This window comes from Quercus lobata, chromosome 11 (genome assembly GCF_001633185.2).
Source record: "Quercus lobata isolate SW786 chromosome 11, ValleyOak3.0 Primary Assembly, whole genome shotgun sequence".
NCBI classification, from domain to species: domain Eukaryota; kingdom Viridiplantae; phylum Streptophyta; class Magnoliopsida; order Fagales; family Fagaceae; genus Quercus; species Quercus lobata.
Window position 1 is genome coordinate 29,229,793 of NC_044914.1, and position 15,070 is coordinate 29,244,862.

Here is a 15,070-nt window from a genome sequence, read left to right on the forward strand (position 1 = left end):
TTTCTGTTGAGCTTGTGCAAAGAAGTATTAACCAGCTAAGTTACAAGGCTTTCGATAATCTACATATTTATTAATAATCAAATTTTCCTTTTATAAAAAGGAACTTTTTTTTTGTCTATTGACTAGTAGTACACACACACTTTATGATGTAGGAAAAAGTTAATAAATGCCCTAAGGGCATTAGTTTAGAATATATATATATATATATATATATATATATATATATATTTATATTAGAAACTTTTTATGGAAAAAAAATACTCCCTCCGTCCCACTTTGTTTGTCCTCTATTCCATTTTGGAATGTTCCAAAATATTGTCCTGTTTCTAAAAATAAAAGTCATTAATTTACTAATGTTCCTATTATACCCCTTTTAATTTACTAATTCAATTTTTTGATAAATTTATTTAAGGGTAGTTTTGGAAACTTATACATTTTTAAAAGTTAGACAAGACAATAAATGATGTTCCCTTAAAAAATTTGACTTTTCAAACAGGACAAACAAAGTGGGACGGAGGGAGTAATTTTTTTGACTGCTTTTATATTTCCCATGAAAATAATGTTAAAAATTTCCTAAAATAATTTATTAAGAATTGTCCTAAAGCCATCCATTAACACACCCCTTAGTGAAATTTACTTGAAAAAAAGAATTTTTATATGGAAATTGAGAGAAAATGAAAAATTAGGACTCAAGAACAGTTCTATTAGAGAGTAGAGAAAAGTTTATGCATCTAATGGTCAACGAGACCAAGGAAGTACATGCAAATGGGCCAAATATCACTAGTACAAAGGTGGGCTATAGTGAAGAAAACATATCAACCCAAATGGTAGGTTGGCTCAGATGGGCTCTAAGTGGTAATACACAAACAATGGCCCAACTAGTCTGAAAGTACACGCTAATGATGATGTTTTGAACATATTGTTGCGGACTCACGTACCTAAAAGAACTTTTTGCCCTTCATTTTCTTAGTACCTTTTAAGTTTTAACAAATAAGCAATCAACAAAATATATCCAAATGCAAATCGAAAACAGAAATACATCCAAATGTAAGATTATGACTTTCGAACTTGACACTTATTTGGGGATGGGGAGGGTAAAGGAACCTTGTTTGGATGTTTTTTAATGGTAGAGGTGGATGTTTTAAATGGTAGAGGAAAAATAATTTAAAGAGATTTGGAAGGTGTCTCTCTCAAAACTCATCACTTTCAAATCCACCGAAATGGAAGAATTGAAAGGGGCAAAAAAGAGATTATGACCCTTTAATAAAGTAAAAATTAAATCATTAATTTTATTCTTATTAATTTATATCTATTTCTTTAAACAAAGTAAATAAATATCATAATTATTAATAATTTATATAATCCTCCTTGATTTTTAGGTTTTGGGTTGGGTTACGTGGAATACATGCACTAAGCAACTCTTTTTAAATATAAAAGTAAATTGCAAATTGCACTCTTAAAGTTTGAGGGTGATTGGATTTTACATCCTGAAGTTTTAAAATTTGAATTTTACCCCCTGAAGTTTAGGTTGTTTGGATTTTATATCCTAACGTTTCAAAATTTAGATTTTATCCCGTAAAGTTTATGAGTGTCTAGACTCTACACCCCAAAAATATGAAACTTTAGGGTGTAAAATCCAAACACTCCAAACTTTAGAGACTAAATCTAAACACCCTTGAAATATAGGAGTTAAAATCCAAATTCTGAAACGTTATAATATAAAATCCAAATACCCCCAAACATTAGAGGTAAAATTCAAATTTCAAAACTTCAGGGTGTAAAATCCAATTACCCCCAAACTTTAGGGATGTAATTTGCAATTTACCCTAAATACAAAATTAATTAGTATAATAAATGAGCTGCTCTTTGGAAAATGGTGGCAGTTTTAACATTAATGAGTGTAATAAATGCAAAATTTAAAACATAAATTTGTACAACATTTATCATTTTTTGTGTATTTACAATGTAAGTTTACATTGCAAGTACAATACAATGTAAACATAGAATTTTCCATAAAAATTTATTTTGTAGAGGTATACCTTACCAAATTATTGGGATTTAAGATAATAATTGTGTATTCCATTAAAAACCACACACACAAAAGTATGAAGAATTCTCTTATATGTATTGTCATTTTTAGTAATTTGTATCTCAAAATGCAATTTTGATAATTGCTTACCAGATACTCAACTTTTTTTAAAAAGCATTTTTTAACCGTTTTTAGCAAACACTTTACTTTTTGAAAAAAAACCCAAATTAAAAAGCACTTTTTAACACTGCCTTTTTTTTTTTTTTTCTTTTTCCTGAAAAGCATGATTTTGAATAGTTGAAACAAACTCACCCTTGTACCTAAAATTTTAAGTGAACATTATTGGTCCCTGAAGTTTTAAATATATGAGTTATTGGTCCCTTTATTAACTTCCATTAATTTATTTGCATGTGTCTAATGGAGTAATGATGTGTCATGTTTTAATTGATGTGGCAACTTATTTATAGTTAAAAAATTACACCACATTATACACATCAAAACCAGATAAACCCAAATAATGTGGGTCTTCAACCCATCAAACCCCGTTAAAATGAAGTCTTTCTCCAAAATGTAAGTTCCTAGATTTTCTTCGTCAAGCCCCATGCCACTCATCTCAAACACTCTAGCCAGATCTCTCGCATAAACACTTATTTTACATTTAGATACATATATCTCGTTGAACTTGAAACTGAAAGGGTAGTGGTTGTTCTATTGAGTATTTGTGGTTAACCATTTGATCAAATACATATTGGTTTTTTCCAATTTTATTATGAAAGATGGGTATGTTTTGCTCGAGAGATTTCTGCTTGGTCATGTATAGATGCAATTACGTAGATACCTCCAGCCAGCCTCATTTGGATTTCGAGAAAAAAGAGGAAAAGATAAATGGAGAAAGTCCCAATTTTAATGCAATTATGTAGATACCTCCAACCTTGTTTGGCTTTGGAGAAAAAGGAGAAAAAAATAAATAGAGAAAGACCCAATTTTTAATGGGTTTGATGTGTTTTTATTTGGGTTTACCCTAATGTGTAATTTTTTAATTATAAATAGATTGTTACTTCGACTTAAAACATGCCTCATCATTTAGACACAAGCAAATAAACTAATAGAAGTTAAAACTTCAAACTTCAGGACCAATGACACTCAAACTAAAACTTAAAAGAACAAAAATGATTAGCAATGACACTTAAGTTAAAACTTCAAAGAACATAAATGCTTAGCAAGTAATCTTTAAGAACCAATATTATAATTTCGCCTAATTTTTAAGACATCTAACCAAAATATTTAACCATTCTTTTTTTTATTTTTTTGGTAAATAGATTTAACCATTCTACTCCCCCCTTATTTCACCCTTTTACAATTTACCCTCTACCATTGTTTTAAAAACCGGACCGGACCGGCCGGTCCGACCGGTTCAATCGGGAACCGGTCTTTAATCCGGTCCGGTTATGTTAAAAAACCGAAAATAGTATAAAAACCGTGAAACAGTAAAAATCGGCCGGTTTAATCTAAAAATCGGAAACCGACGCGGTTGAACCGATTACTGACCGGTTATACCTTTTTTGTCCTTTCCCAGCCTAAAACAACAAAACTACGTCTTTTTTAGCGGTTCTTCATTAAAACTTCAGATGCTTTGTTAAAAAAATAAAATAAAGAGAGAGGGATTTTGTTTCAGAGTTGAGGGGAGAGATTTTTGCTTTTGAAAATGCTCTCAAGCCTGAAGTGGTGAAGCCTAAGAGCTAAGACACCAACAGTGACCCCAAAATCATTAGATCTCCTATCTTTGTGGTGAGGAAGGAGTCCAAAAACCAAGCAAATTTACAATGATTTATTCAATCCGTTTCAGTCTTTGTTTGCTGCTCTTGCACAGTTGCACTTGCACATACCCAACTGATGAGAAAGACAGAGAGGGAAAGAATATTGAAGAGGGAAATGAAAGTTTAGTAAAAAGTAGAATAGGAAAGACCGAAAGAATAAGTTCAGACTTCAGATATTTGGTTTGAAAGTTTGAATAAACGTGTGGTCCAATGGGGCTAAACTATAAAGTAGATTTTCAAGATGAGTGGTGGGGTGATATACACGTGTAAGTGTAGGATAGGTGGGAAAAAAAAAAATCAAGTGGGCAATGATATTGTTACTCGGGGGTGACTTACTTTGTGTTATTTGACAAATTAAGGAATAACTAAAAATGGTTTGTAATTCTTATACTTGACCTTTTTATGGTTTTTTTTTTTTTTTTGGTTGAATTTTGTTAAGTAGTGTCCAAAAGTTGGTAAGTTAATATTTAATGTTTGACTATTATTTAATTTTTTAGTTAAAATTACTAGTTATAAAATTATTTATTTATTTATTTATATAATTAATATTTATTTATTTATTATTTATGACATCATCGGTTAGACCACCGGTCGGACCCCAGTCGAACCATAAAACCGATAAACACTCCCTATTCCGGTTCTTTCACCGTACCGGTTTTTAAAACTATGCCCTCTACACTACCACTAAACCGGGAAATTTTTTTAAAATGAGACAATTCTTGAGATTCGTCAAAGATTAGAGGACCCATTCGATCGACTAGTTAAATTTCCCACCCACACGAAACTCAACCACGAATTTTCGCTAGTTCTACTTTGACACGTGCTAAGCAGCTTAAGACAGAATAAAAAAGGTAAAAGAGAAAAGAAACTCCACAAATTAAAAACCAACGATAAAACAAGTATCAAACAGCAATAACATCAGTCTGGGTAGGATAAAATTGGGAACAACTGAGATTTGTTGCACACATACACAAACATTATAAGGCAGACCAAAAGATGATACTACCCAAACAAAAAACAAACTACCATCTCAGCAACTAGTTAAAATCCTTAATACTCATCGCCTTCATCGTCCTCACCCTCAGCAGACTCAGCACCAACCTCCTCGTAATCCTTCTCCAAAGCAGCAAGGTCCTCACGGGCTTCAGAGAATTCTCCTTCCTCCATACCCTCACCCACGTACCAGTGCACAAAAGCACGCTTGGCATACATGAGATCAAATTTGTGGTCAATACGGGAGAACACTTCAGCCACAGAGGTAGAGTTTGAGATCATGCAAACAGCCCTCTGCACCTTGGCAAGGTCACCTCCGGGAACAACAGTTGGAGGCTGGTAGTTAATACCACACTTGAACCCAGTGGGGCACCAATCAACAAACTGAATGGTACGCTTGGTCTTGATAGTAGCAACAGCAGCATTGACATCCTTAGGCACAACATCACCACGGTACATCAGGCAGCAAGCCATGTACTTGCCATGGCGAGGATCACACTTGGCCATCATAGATGAGGGCTCAAAAGCACTGTTGGTGATTTCAGCCACTGAGAGTTGTTCATGGTATGCTTTCTCAGCAGAGATGACGGGTGCATATGAGGAAAGCATGAAGTGGATTCTGGGGTATGGAACCAAGTTGGTTTGGAATTCAGTCACATCCACATTCAGGGCACCATCAAACCTTAGAGAGGCAGTCAAAGAGGAAATCACCTGAATTCCAAACAAACAAACAAAAAACCTTGTTAGACAGCAAACATGTTATTGCGATACTACCAAAAAGGCAACAACACGTTCAAAATCTATCAACATTCATGTGGCACCACTATTCAGATATTAAGGTAAGCATTATAGGTTATATACAATGATTAACTTGCACATTGAATTACATATTTCAAAAACATTTCAATTCTGATTCTAGCAAAAGATCTTCAGACAATTACCTGAGAGACAAGGCGGTTGAGGTTGGTGTAGGTGGGTCGCTCAATGTCAAGGGAGCGCCTGCAAATATCATAGATTGCCTCATTGTCCAAAAGCACAGCCACATCGGTGTGTTCAAGAAGTGAGTGGGTGGAGAGGACACTGTTGTAGGGCTCAACAACAGATGTGGAGACCTGTGGAGAAGGGTAGACTGTGAAACCCAATTTTGATTTCTTGCCATAGTCAACAGACAAACGCTCCAAGAGAAGGGAACCAAGCCCAGAACCAGTGCCTCCACCAACAGCATTGAAAACCAGGAAACCCTGGAGACCAGTGCAGTTATCAGCAAGCTTTCTGATACGGTCCAAGCACAAATCAACAATCTCCTTGCCAACTGAAACAAGAATTGAATTCTTTCAGATGCTTTCATTGAAAAATGCAACATTTAGTGAACAAAAAACATTTTTTTTTTAAAAGTGTAAGATGGTTACTGGTATAGTGGCCACGGGCAAAGTTGTTGGCAGCATCTTCCTTGCCGCTGATGAGCTGTTCTGGGTGAAAGAGCTGGCGGTAAGTACCAGTCCTCACTTCATCAATGACAGTGGGCTCAAGGTCAACAAACACGGCACGAGGGACATGCTTCCCAGCACCAGTTTCACTGAAAAAGGTGTTGAAGGCATCGTCACCTCCACCAACAGTTTTGTCACCTGGCATTTGGCCATCAGGCTACACAGATAAAATAGCAGTTCAGCGATTTATTAATCATCCAAAGCTTAAACAAGAACTAATTCAAACAATAAAATTTTTTTACACCAAAATTATAGTTCAAAAACCATAAAAACAGTCATTAATAACACAGAATATAGAAATTATATTTTCGCTAAGATACAAACCATCACTGAACTGAATTGTGTAAAATTAAACATTATTTAAGCAAATAGATTACAGTGTTCAGAACAATTTAGACCTTAATTCATAGATAAAACACCGATGTTGCAAAAGAAACACAATCTTTCATTCCTTCATTGCTTTCCACTAAATCCTAAAATTTCATTAACAAACCATGAAAATGATCTCCACATTCACAGAAACGACAGATCTGATGCTTAAAACCACAGATCTAACATTTGAAACAACTAAACCACTCAATTTCAAAAACAATTCAGAGAAAATCACAGATCTGAAGTGAATCAAGAAAAATGCGAAGCGCGTGACTAAATGTCAGTGATAAAAGGCACAGATCCGAACAAAAACCAAACAAACGTACAAGAAAGGACAATCATATTGACAAACAAACGTAGATCTAATGAAAAAGCAAAGCAGCAAAATCGTAACAGCAAAAAGAGGCTGAAATTTTTCAGATCTCATATAAAATCAATAAAAATGCTACTTCATACCGCAGTGAAGTTCGAAAATCACAGATCTGAGAAATCAAATACACACATACTTGTACAAATTCACAGCAAATAAATAGCGAGCAAGAATACGAAGAAGAGAAGTATACCTGGATGCCATGCTCAAGGCAGTAAAGCTCCCAGCAAGCATTTCCGACCTGAATACCGGCCTGACCAATGTGGATCGAAATGCACTCTCTCATTTTCAATTTGAAGGAAATTCTACAACGAAGAAATTGAAGAAAAAGTTGACAGAGGCTCTCACGGTAAGACGAAGGCGTTTATCAAGACGCCTTCTGATCTGAGTGAAAAGTGAAAACCCTTTCGATTCAAATATGACTTAAGCGTTTGGGTTTGGCTGTATTTATAGAGTGAGATATCATTTTAACCCGAGGTGGTGGTTGAGACAAGGTGGATGACTTGACTGTCTGTTATTGGTTGTTACGGTAACCATCTTTCTAACCATGGTTCGTTATATTTTCTGGATTTTTGAATTATTTTATTTGCCGCTCGAAGGGTTACTGTAAATCTGTTTGGCTGTAAGGTTGTGATTTTCCCTCTACCCCGCTTGGGTTTTCCTCCATCAACGCTCTTGCTGTTTGGATGTTTCTTTTACCTTTTATATATACTTTGTACGTTTAATTTCTATATACTTTCATTGGGAACCTTTTATATATATAGAGAGAGAGATATATATATATATATATATATATATAAATATATATATAATTTTATTTTAATATACATGGGATGGGTCGATCAAAATTGCTCTAATCTAGAATAATCTAAGAGAAGTAAAGTAAAATTATTACCTTTATTTATTCCTATGTGTTATTGTCACCACCACTATCATTACCATTATCAATACTCATTTCTATCAATCACCATTATTTATCATAACTAATATATAATTCATGCATATATAAGGTACAATTAAAAAAAATACAATTACACACATATATGGATCCAAATTATACTCTCTCTCTTTTATTTTTTTTCTTTTAATTTCTTTTGGATATGCACATGAATTTACTTTTTTTTTCTTTTTTTTATTGAGTTTTTGATGATTTATTTATATTAGACAATTCGTCATTTGCATCTCATTAACTCACCTAGAACAAAAATTTTTAAAACTTAAATAGAATACGTGGCATAAAATTAAACAATAATTGAAATTTAATTTAAAACCTAATTAAATTTTCTTTCAGCTTTACCTAGTAATATATATATACACACATAGGTACCCTCCATTTGTACATGGTTAGAAGATGAGTGTTTTATCAAAGTGTGAAAATAATCATTGAGAGAGAGGAGTATTTTATCATTAGGTGTGGATGATTAAACATTAGGTTATCATCATGTTTCTATCAATACAAGCAACCATTACATTCAAACACAGGTTGAAATCAATCCTTATCATTATTTTGGTGGTGGAGGTGGACCCATCTTTATACAATGCATTGGCTCATTTTGACAGACTACGATTGCTGAAGAGCATAGCCACATAGCCAGCCAGTTGTTGAGAGATACAAAAAAGGTGAGAATGCTCCTTTGGAAATATCAATGGGCGTCTTACCTCTCATTTAGTGAGATTTTGTTGGATGCATCAATCTGCTAATGACAAAAACAAGCCGGCCAAGCCTGCAGTTTGTAAATAAAGGTGCGTTTGTTTAGAAGTGAAATAGGGTAGATGAAAAATTTTGGGGAGAAAATGAGTGTGTGTTGTTTGGTTAAGAGAGAGGAAATAAAACTTTTATGTAGGCCCAGGCATTTTCCACCCAGGCTCACACAAATCTTCTCTCTAAAATGAAGAGAGAAGAGAGGTGAAACTGCTGAGACACATGGTGTAACAAAAATACCCTGACTATTTATTAGTCTCACCTACTCCCTCTCACTTTCCCATCTTCCTCATGTCATCAACCTCTTCCTGAGGAATGCAAAAGGTACTCTCTCACAGGCTATACAAAACAAGAATGGAAGCACCTGATGGTAAACAAAACCCAAATACTGAATCAAAACTAGTATAGTAATTTTCTATAACATTGGGGTTCCTGTTTTTAACTTTTTATCAAAATCCAAAATAGTGAACTGCTAGAGATGACAGTTCACTGTAGCAAGTTGCCAAAAATTTTTTGCTTTGACATCATTGATAAAGGGAATTTTTTTTGTAGCGTGGATTGTTAAAAATTGGTTTTTGGCAAGCATCATTGTGAATGCTCTAAGAATGGACAACATATATATTTATTAAAGAACGTCTGGTTAACATGAAGATCATCAAGTAGCTAAATAAATCATGAGAAACCAAACAGACCTTAAAAATTTTCTTGTGCCCACCCAATGACAAAGATCAAGCTTAATGAGAATAGAATAAATGCATATCAGATGTTTGATGATGCTAGAGGATTGCCTAGCACCCATACATTATACATATAACTAAAGCTTTTCACATCTCTGATTCTTCATCCATTCCATCAATATCATAAAAAACATATCCCATAAAAAAAGAAATTTGCTCCTGGATCTTCCTGATGGACACCATCATATTCATAAAAACTGCAATGGTGGTTATTTCTATGAGAGATTTATTCTGCTGCCATCTCACCATCCTTGATTTTTCCTGTTATAACTATCTAGGATGCCACTATTCTTGTATGGTGCAATATTCTTGAAACAGTTTTAATTCTGGAAAGGACAAGTCAACCTGCAGGCTGTGTACCACTCCATGCACGGTGATCATCATCAAATTTATTTATCCTCGGGTTGCGGCTTTCTTGTAAATAATTTACCCCAGTCCATATCCCCCGAATAAGTAAGATGCTTACAAACACTACACTTCCAAGGGTGCAAATAACCTGGATTTCATACACAGAAAATGAACAACAAAAATTCTATTAAAAAAATATTTTTAAAAATCCAGAGGCTTAATCAATCTTACAGAACAAAGAAGTACCACAGATTATTCAGAACACAGAATTACTAAATACAGGAAATGCAGCATTCATCCACACATCAAGCTTTAGACGCCATGTTTCTTAGCATACACATAACGGCAGCTCATGCCACATCCAGAATATGCCAATATTTAAATAATTTTTATTATTTATTTTTTTATGAGTGTCAAGTATGCCAATATTTGCATAAGTTAGATGCAGAGCGGACTAAGAAACCATAGGTGGTCACTGCACTTTCTTTTTCCTTTTTCTCTTAACATTAGTGATATAAAAATTCTATCAATAAAAAGTGAAATCTAAGCACACAGGTAGTAATAGTATACAAAGAATTTCCTCAAAAATCACAATCAAATATAATCAATAAAATCAACAAAAGAAGAAGAGACACTGCCAACCACATTAGACCCCTCATACAAAGTTCGTAGAGATGAGAATTTCAGCTAAAACTTTCTTTCTCGCCAACCTGTCCACATAAGGCAAAGAAGGTCGGCTGCATTTCAGATCAATTTGTTTCTATAGTGTCTAAACAATCCTTGCCAACTGACATACACACCAATCACCCTCTCTGAGACATCACCCATTTCATGCCAAATACTAAAATAGAAAGGACCTATGGTTGTTAGCAACTATACAATGAAGTAGCAAATGATCAGTAGACTCACCTATACAATTACACATCCATACAGTACCAACCGAACAAGATGATGTTCTGTTCAATTAATTTGTTCATAGTTAAAACTTAAAATTCTTCCTAAGGCTACTGTCCGTATGAAAAGAGCAACCTTTGGAGTAACTTTACTACTCCAAATGCTTTTCTATGCAAAATGCCAACCATTGAAACTTCTTGAAGGCCTTATAATACATCAAATTGATCGCCACGCTTTAGCTTCCAAAGTGAAGCCCTTCACTTTTTCGTACATTAAAATAAAGCAAATAAAAAAGAGAATCCACCAGCTCAAGTTCCTATTCTTCGAAAGTGCAACTAAATATAGATTTGATCACTAAGCATTCTCCAAAGGACATAAACTCACATTGGTCCCATTGCCTTTTCTGTTACCACATGCAGTGCAGTACCAACTTCCAAAGATTCACAAGAACAGGTTTCATATTTTTTAATCTTGTTCTGTAATTAACTATCACTCTCTTTTGTTATTGTGATACTATGCCGCATAAGTAATAAATGAATAAAAGTAAACAGGAGTTACAGGATTAACTCTAATCTTACATGAGCCAGAAATGATTAGAGCTGTAACAATTGAAGGGCACATTCTTGTTGACAAAGACAAAGACCACACTGCTCACTAAGATGTTCCATAGCATATGCAAAGATGGTCATAAAATAAATAAATAAATCATTTGCTAACTTCCAATGTTGAACTTGAGAGCCTGATAATAGATAGAAAATAAAAATTTACATGATTGGACATGACACAAAAATGCCTGGAAACAAGATTCAAATTAATTGGAAATAGAAAATTCCCTTGCATAACTGAACCTCACTTCCAACTTCACAGAACTGGCAGGATACATGCTATTCTGAATTTACATGAGCACAGAGATCATGATTTATTAGAGATTGTAGATAAACAAAAAGGTTTCACAATATCAGTGAATCACAGTAACAGTTAATTGCAGAACAAGATTAAATGGATGACTGATAATGGGTTTATGTTTGACAGTGAGCTTCCCTTTCTCAGTTTCCAACCAACATCACAACTTTGCAAAATGGAGGTTCCTCCTATGTAAAATTTTAATTATGCAATGACCTCAGTTATGATAAATAACTTTCATCTAATTCTCACTGCAGTGAGTAAAGTTGTCAAATGGTTTGAATAAAGATTTTAATTTCTCCATCAAATGGAACATAACATAATAGAATCCATTTTGTATTCCATTATGGCCTTGATAGAGTATTTTGACAATCATGGCCACACGGGGTTAGCTTGATTGCTAGGCCTTGGGGTGTGGTCCCTCAAGGTCCCGGTATTAAGTCCTGGGATTACCCAATGCACAGTTCTTGTGGGCAGGGCCATCCAACAGGGGTAGGGGTAGGTCCAAAGGGCCTTGCCTTGAAGACGTTCCCCATCATCATCATCATAAAAAAATAAAATAAAAAAGAAAGGAAGAAAGAAAGGCATTTTGACAATCATAATCAGTAATCCAACAAATCCTAATAACTTATTTAGTTAAAGTTGGACATCCCTAATTAAGATAGGCCAATTAACAGGAAGAAACTGATACCCCACAACCAGAACTCTTCATACATAAACAAAACAACATTAAGAGAACTGATTGCAAAGCCAGAACATTCTTGATGCATTTTAGCAATGAGACCAATTGGCATTTTGTACCAGCAAATGTAGATCATGCCCATGGACCCATCCAAACATGGAAATGTCAAAAAAGTAAACATACAATCATGAAAATCTAGGAAGAGCAAACTGAAACCATAGAACCTTAGGAACAAGATAAAGGATACAATTAACTGAGCTCTATCTCCACGTCGTAAAATATACAGTCTAGACTAATCTAATGCCTAGCACACATGCACATGAGTGCACGTAACAAAGTCCTGAACAATTTGGGTCATTGAACAAAATTTACAGTCATGAAACAGTGAACCGCAAGAAGCAGAAACTGGAAATTTACAACCAGCACCCCACCTCATATTGTGTGGGCAACATTCTCACAATCATTCTGCTGCTATGTCAAGGCAGCTGCTACAATTAGTCAATATGAGTAATTTCTTCTGCCCACCTAGCTTAACCATAAAAGTTCACTTGGACTGTACAAAAAATTCCTCTTCCACTTAGACCCAACATATCTCAGAACCCTCTGACTCCGAGTTATTCCTCCACAGTTTCAAGTAACATTTTCAACTCTCTCGCTCTCTCTCTCTGCTTCTTCTTTTTTGAGAAAACTCCCAATCCATCCTATCAATCCAACTGTTAAGGGCTTTTTTTTTTTTTTTTTTTTTTTTTTTTTTTTTGGTTGGGCCTCAAAATTTGATAAATTGACTACTTTGAGGGAGCCCAAACCTCCAAGTTAGATTAACTAACAATTTATAACTTAATATATCATACTATTCTTCATACATTTTCAAGATCTTAATTTATAAGAGAGAGACTTCCAGTTAGATAAATATGAATTCTAACTTCCTAGTTCCTATAATCTATATAAATAAGACTAATCATAAATCATCCTAATTCTAATTCCAACTAATTTATTTGAATCAATAAAACACATAGCTATCATTTTTTATTTGATCAAGATAAGTTAGACTCATAACACCAACCTACATAATAACTAAAGATTGAGCTTCACAAATGACCACACAAAAAAAAAAAAAAAAATTTCTTATGTCTTTTTTGAGAAGAAAATGACTACTTACTATCACTAAAAATTTTCACAAGCAACTCACCATTAGCTAATGTAGAACATGGAAGCATTAATAAGGAGCAAAAATCACAGTGAATTCCAACATGAAAACTAAAAACAACCCAATTCATAAAAACAATTACCTCAATAAAAGCCTTCAAAACCCACAAAAACGCAAGCACCAAAACTCCATTAACAGAAAACCCCACCAGCTTGGTAGGTATAGAAACAGGAAGAACCGATCGTACGGCCTTGCGGGCACGCTTGGAGATCTTCTTGAACACGTTCTGAAGGAAGCGTACAAGAAGATCTAAACTCCTATCTTCATCTTCATCTTCTTCGTCTCCATCTTCGTCTTCATCGACGTCATCTTCGTCATCAACAGGGTCGAGCCAATTGCGAGGTTCGTCTATTGGAGCTTCACGAGGGAAATTTTGGGTTCTTCTAGAAACTTGGGTTTGAAGATGAAGGCGAGAGAGTGTTTGGAATTGTTGGAGGTTGGATTTGAAATTCAGAGGGAAATTGTTTTCCAAGTATGAAGAACGTTGTTTGGGGTGAGGGAAAGAGGAGACAGAGGGAGGTGGTAGAGTCACCGAGAATGACATGCCGGTGACTTTCACTTTCACTTTCAGGTGTTTTTCGTTTTTTTATTTTTGAGGCTTCAGAGTTCAGACAGAATTGAGACTTGAAAGAAAAGAAAGAGAGAAAGATTGCAGCCTGCAGCCTGCAGCCTGCTGTGGTGCTTAGTTTGACTGGGATGGAAAATAAACGGGTTGTCGTTTTTTTTTTTTTTTCAGTGACCTTCTTCCTCTCCTAATTGCAAAACGACATGTCATCCATGTTGCCAACATCAATCATCAGGCCCTTAATTTTTGAAAATAATACTATTATTTTAGTAATATTATTTATTTAAACTAATAATGTTTAGAAGTTACTCTTCTCCAAAAAAAAAAAGGTTTTAAAGTTATTCTTCTCCAAAAAAAAAAAAAAAATTACTACTAAAATCTAACAATTTATCTTAATCGTGTTTTCAATAAAAAAAAAAACGATATGATTTAAATTATGACCACTTACGTATAATTGTGTTTTGAAAAAATAACTTTAAAAAAATAAACTCAAAAGAGAGAATTATGTTTGAAAAGCCAAAAAATTTAAAATAATAATAATAATAATAATAAAAGATGATCCAAGAATTAGCACTAAAAGAGGTTTATTTGAAATGATCATCAAGCAATAAAATCTAAAAAATAGATAGAACCTAAAAATCAACAAGTGTCCTCTGATAAGGAAGCACGTCTGTTCAATGAGTAATTAATGAGTCTAAGATGGTGCCCACACACACCATTTTTGGGTTGAGGAGTCCGGTGTAGTAAAAGACTTAAAGGGTTACTGTTTTGTCTAGCTTAAAATAAGTTTACCTCATTGGGTGTAAATTATTACTCATTGTTTATTTGCTATAAGTTGGTTAAAATATAGTTATTCATTGAAAAAGTGATTATTTCAAAAACGGTACATGAACAAATACTCTAAAAAGCTAGAAATAAAAGACGATGGCAAACAGAGGTTGGAAGAAGAAAATGCTGCTGGACC

At 34.3% G+C, this 15,070-nt stretch overlaps 2 protein-coding genes across 2 annotated transcripts; both read right to left on the bottom strand.

Annotated features, from left to right (window-relative positions):
* Positions 1-4,698: 4,698 nt before the first annotated feature.
* LOC115967493 (tubulin alpha chain) lies at positions 4,699-7,494 on the bottom strand. Its single transcript, XM_031086598.1, has 4 exons — positions 7,262-7,494; positions 6,249-6,483; positions 5,781-6,151; positions 4,699-5,550 (listed from the first exon to the last, which is right to left on the bottom strand). The coding sequence occupies exons 1-4, from the start codon at positions 7,352-7,354 to the stop codon at positions 4,897-4,899; spliced, it is 1,353 nt and encodes a 450-aa protein (XP_030942458.1). The 5' UTR covers positions 7,355-7,494; the 3' UTR covers positions 4,699-4,896.
* A 1,951-nt stretch (positions 7,495-9,445) lies between these two features.
* LOC115968097 (protein SHORT HYPOCOTYL IN WHITE LIGHT 1) lies at positions 9,446-14,216 on the bottom strand. Its single transcript, XM_031087328.1, has 2 exons — positions 13,624-14,216; positions 9,446-10,003 (listed from the first exon to the last, which is right to left on the bottom strand). The coding sequence occupies exons 1-2, from the start codon at positions 14,083-14,085 to the stop codon at positions 9,848-9,850; spliced, it is 618 nt and encodes a 205-aa protein (XP_030943188.1). The 5' UTR covers positions 14,086-14,216; the 3' UTR covers positions 9,446-9,847.
* Between the last annotated feature and the right edge of the window lie 854 nt (positions 14,217-15,070).